General features: G+C 55.6%; 1 protein-coding gene across 1 annotated transcript in view; it reads left to right on the forward strand.

Moving 5' to 3' along the window:
• Positions 1 to 5,000, forward strand: part of LOC133629274 (tenascin-X-like) — a 72,193-nt gene that overhangs the window by 22,293 nt on the left and 44,900 nt on the right. The window contains 5 exon segments of the mRNA XM_062019925.1: positions 1 to 48; positions 403 to 693; positions 1,717 to 2,007; positions 3,412 to 3,702; positions 4,635 to 4,925. The exon segment at positions 1 to 48 is cut by the window's left edge and continues 246 nt beyond it. Of these exon segments, the coding sequence (XP_061875909.1) occupies positions 1 to 48; positions 403 to 693; positions 1,717 to 2,007; positions 3,412 to 3,702; positions 4,635 to 4,925 (1,212 nt within the window).

Consider the following 5,000-nt stretch of genomic DNA (forward strand, 5'->3'; position numbering starts at 1 on the left):
TTTGGGGGCAGAATCGTCTGGGTCCCATCTCTCTTGACACCATCACAGGTGAGGTCCTGGACCTGGAGTGTGGGAGGAGACGGGGCAGGGCCTTGGGCCTGGTGGGAACTGGGACGGTGTCTTGGGAGCTGGGTGGTGGAATGGGATCAGAGCAGGTGGGAAGGGCTGGAGGGAGAAAGGGATGGAAGATGTTTGGAGGTTGTCTGGAGAGGTGGAAAGAAGTTTGTGTGTCTGGATGGAAGGTTGTGGGGGAAATGGGGGAATGGGGCAATGCAGAATGGATTGGGGGATGTTGCATGGACAGTTGGATGAGCAGACACAGAGTTGGAGGGAGGGATGGATGGATGGATGGATGGATGAGCAGCTACTCATGGCCTCCACTGTCTCCTTTGTGTGTGTCAGCTGCAGCAGAGGCAGAAGAACCCCCACGGCAGCCCAGGCTGGGCGAGCTGACGGCCTCCCAGGTCAGCCCCGACTCGGTGCAGCTGGAGTGGAGCGTCCCCGAGGGCACCTTTGACTCCTTCACGGTGCAGTACAGGGATGGGCAAGGGCAGCCCCAGGTGCTGCCCGTGGACGGGGGTTCCCGCACGCTGACGGTCCCTGGGCTGTCCCCGTCCCGCCGCTACAAGTTCAACCTCTACGGGCTGTGGGGGAGGAAACGGATTGGTCCCATCTCCACTGACATTGTGCCAGGTGAGGGGCTGTGCCTCAGCCTTCCCTGGCCCCTCTGGGCTCTGGGTGGGAGGGGGTGGCACACCTTGGGACAGCTCATGTGGCTCCTCAGACATGGGGACATCCCTGGGGCAGGGGCTGGGAGATGGGGCTGGGAGGGTTGGCCGCAGCCCTGGATGGAGCATGGAGGGACATGTTGGCTGGGGAGGGGTTTGGTTGAGCAATGGGAGAATGGATGGATTTGTGTGTTGGCTTTGGCTCATTGGCTGTTTGTTGCTTCTGCTCTGTTTTGTTCTGGAGGGCAAAGAAGGTGCAGCCATGGGCTGGGGAGGTCATGGGTGGGGTGGAGGGATGGACAGAACCAAGAGCTGTTGATGCTGAAAGTGGGAACGGAAGATTGGGGGAGCGAGAGGCTGGAGGGTTTATGGATGATGGGATGGAGAGATGGGAAGATGACGGATGTCTGGAGGCTGGAAATCGTATGAATGTGGGGATGAATGTAGGGGTGGGATGGATGGATGGATGGGTGGATGGATGGGTGGATGGATGGATGGATGGATGAGTGGGTGGGTGGATGGATGGATGGATGGATGGATGGATGGATGGGTGGATGGATGGATGGAAGGATGGATGGATGGATGGATGGATGATTGGATGGATGGATGGATGGATGGATGGGTGGATGTATGGATGGATGGATGGATGGATGAATGGATGGATGGATGATTGGATGGATGGATGGATGGATGGGTGGATGGATGGATGGAAGGATGGATGGATGGATGGATGGATGATTGGATGGATGGATGGATGGATGGATGGGTGGATGTATGGATGGATGGATGGATGGATGAATGGATGGATGGATGATTGGATGGATGGATGGATGGATGGGTAGATGGTTGGATGAATGGTTGGATGGATCGATGGATCGCTGGCTGCATGTCTGGATGGCTGGCTGGCTGGCTGGCTGGATGGATGGATGGATGGATGGATGGACGTGCAGCTACTCATGGCCTCCACTGTCTCCTTTGTGTGTGTCAGCTGCAGCAGAGGCAGAAGAACCCCCACGGCAGCCCAGGCTGGGCGAGCTGACGGCCTCCCAGGTCAGCCCCGACTCGGTGCAGCTGGGGTGGAGCGTCCCCGAGGGCACCTTTGACTCCTTCACGGTGCAGTACAGGGATGGGCAAGGGCAGCCCCAGGTGCTGCCCGTGGACGGGGGTTCCCGCACGCTGACGGTCCCTGGGCTGTCCCCGTCCCGCCGCTACAAGTTCAACCTCTACGGGCTGTGGGGGAGGAAACGGATTGGTCCCATCTCCACTGACATTGTGCCAGGTGAGGGGCTGTGCCTCAGCCTTCCCTGGCCCCGCTGGGCTCTGGGCTGGCAACAGGGCAGGAGCTGAATTAGGGTAGGAGCTGTTGCCTTGGGGCGGATGGGACACAGGAACGTGTCTTGGAGCTGGTTGGGGGTGGTGGGAGGTTGGAGTGCAGACAGGGATGGATGGATGGATGGAAACTGCAGGGGATGAGTAGATGGAGTGATGGACTCATTGATTTGCTGAGGAATCAGATGGAAATTTGCCTGGGTGGGTCAGTACATCCATGGCTGATACAAGGAAGGAGAGATGGATGAATGCCTTGATGGATGGATGTTTCTGGGATGAGAGGGATGTGTGGCTATGTCAATGACGTGGCTGACTAGCAGATTTAACACTTGGCTGGGTGGATGAGTGGATGGATAAATGCTTGTGTGAACAATTCTACAAGCATTAGATGATAGAAGGTTGGGTTCCCTGACTGGTGGATGGTTGGATGGATGGATGGATGGATGTAGATATGATTTGCTGAGTGAATGGTTGGATGAGTCAGTGGAACATGGACAGAGGGTGGGATCACTCAATGTATTGAGTGTGGATGAATCACTGTCAGCTCTGGAGCTGGAATTGTGGTTTGGATGGTTGGATGGATTGAGACCCCCCTGCAATGCTGCCTGCAGCTCTGGGCTCCCACATCAGAGGGACACAGAGCTCTTGCAATAATTGTAGAGGAAGCTACAAACATAATCTGAGAGTTGGAGCCTCTCTGTAGTGGAACAAGGCTGAGAGATCTCAGAGTGTTGAGCATAAACCTAATCCTAACCCAGAAACCTACCAGTATATCCTCACCCTAATCCTAACACTAATACTAACCCTAGCCCTAAACCCTAACCCTAACCCTAAACTTAACCTTCTGGACTGGAAACAGGATGAGAGCTGTTAACCCTAATCCTTACCATAAAGATAACCCTAACCACTAACCCAAGAACTGAAATGAATCCTAACCCCTACCCTAACTCTCACCCATATGTTGACCCAAACCACTAACAAGAAATCCATCCCTAGTCCCGGATTAATGGACAGAAGGTCGGATGGATGGAGGAATGGATGTGTGTTTTGTGAGCTGTGTGTGTGGTTGGATGATTGTGTGGTCATGTGGCTCTGTGAATGGATGGGTAAGTGATTGGTCTGGTGATGAGTTTGTACAATAAAGACGATTGGATGGATGTCAGGATGGAGGTGAGTATTGAAGCAGGGATGGATGGAGAAAGGTGCATGTGGAGATGGTTGTATGAATGAGTGAAAGGATAGATGGACTGATGGACAGACAGATGGATGGATGGATGGATGGATGGATGGATTGATGGATGGATGGATGAGCAGCTGCTCATGGCCTCCACTGTGCCCCTTTTGTGTGTGTCAGCTGCAGCAGAGGCAGAAGAACCCCCACGACAGCCCAGGCTGGGCGAGCTGATGGCCTCCCAGGTCAGCCCCGACTCGGTGCAGCTGGAGTGGAGCGTCCCCGAGGGCACCTTTGACTCCTTCACGGTGCAGTACAGGGATGGGCAAGGGCAGCCCCAGGTGCTGCCCGTGGACGGGGGTTCCCGCACGCTGACGGTCCCTGGGCTGTCCCCGTCCCGCCGCTACAAGTTCAACCTCTACGGGCTGTGGGGGAGGAAACGGATTGGTCCCATCTCCACTGACGTTGTGCCAGGTGAGGGGCTGTGCCTCAGCCTTCCCTGGCCCCGCTGGGCTCCGGGCTGCCAGCAGGGCAGCAGCTGGGTTGGGGAAGGAGCTGCTGCCTTGGGGCTGGTGGGACACAGGAACAGCTCATGGGGCTGGTTGGGTCTGGTGGGAGTTTTGGGTACAGATGGGGTGGGAGACATAGAGGGATGGATTTGGGACTGGGATTCAAATGAATATGTGGGTAGACAGACCAATTGGCATTTATCTCATTGAGTGCCTGAGGAGACAAATGGAAAGTTACCAGGAAAGATCATTGGATCCATGGAATGATGGACAAGTGGGTGGGTGGAGAGATGGATGGATGGATGGGTGGATGGATGGATGGATGCATGGATGGATGGGTGGATGGAGGTTTAAATCAGAGTGTGATTGACAGTGGACTCAATAGCTGATTTAATGGGTGGGGACTTGGATAGTTTAATGGGTATGTGGATATATGGTAGTATGAAGGATGGCAGAGCACTGCATGAATGGATTTTAGTTTCATGACTGGATGGATTGATGGATGGAGATAAGAATGGATGGATGGATGAATGGATGGGTGGATGGATGGATGGATGGATGGATGAATGGATGGGTGGATGGATGGATGGGTGGGTGGATGGATGGATGGATGGATGAGTGGATGGATGGATGGATGGATGATGGATGGTTGCATGGATGGTTGGAGAGGTGGATGGATGGATGGATGGATGGATGGATGGGTGGATGGATGGATGGGTGGATGGATGGATGGATGGGTGGATGGATGGATGAATGGTTGGATGGATGGATGGATGGATGGAGGGATGCATGGAAGGATGGATGGATAGGTGGATGGAAGGATGGATGGATGGATGGATGGATTGATCGATGCATGAGCAACTGCTCATGCCCTCCACTGTGCCCTGTGTGTGTCAGCTGCAGCAGAGGCAGAAGAACCCCCACAGCAGCCCAGGCTGGGCGAGCTGACGGCCTCCCAGGTCAGCCCCGACTCGGTGCAGCTGGAGTGGAGCGTCCCCGAGGGCACCTTTGACTCCTTCACGGTGCAGTACAGGGATGGGCAAGGGCAGCCCCAGGTGCTGCCCGTGGACGGGGGTTCCCGCACGCTGACGGTCCCTGGGCTGTCCCCGTCCCGCCGCTACAAGTTCAACCTCTACGGGCTGTGGGGGAGGAAACGGATTGGTCCCATCTCCACTGACATTGTGCCAGGTGAGGGGCTGTGCCTCAGCCTTCCCTGGCCCCTCTGGGCTCTGGGTGGGAGGGGGTGGCACACCTTGGGACAGC

The sequence above is a fragment of the Colius striatus genome, unplaced genomic scaffold, assembly GCF_028858725.1.
Source record: "Colius striatus isolate bColStr4 unplaced genomic scaffold, bColStr4.1.hap1 scaffold_35, whole genome shotgun sequence".
NCBI lineage: Eukaryota > Metazoa > Chordata > Aves > Coliiformes > Coliidae > Colius > Colius striatus.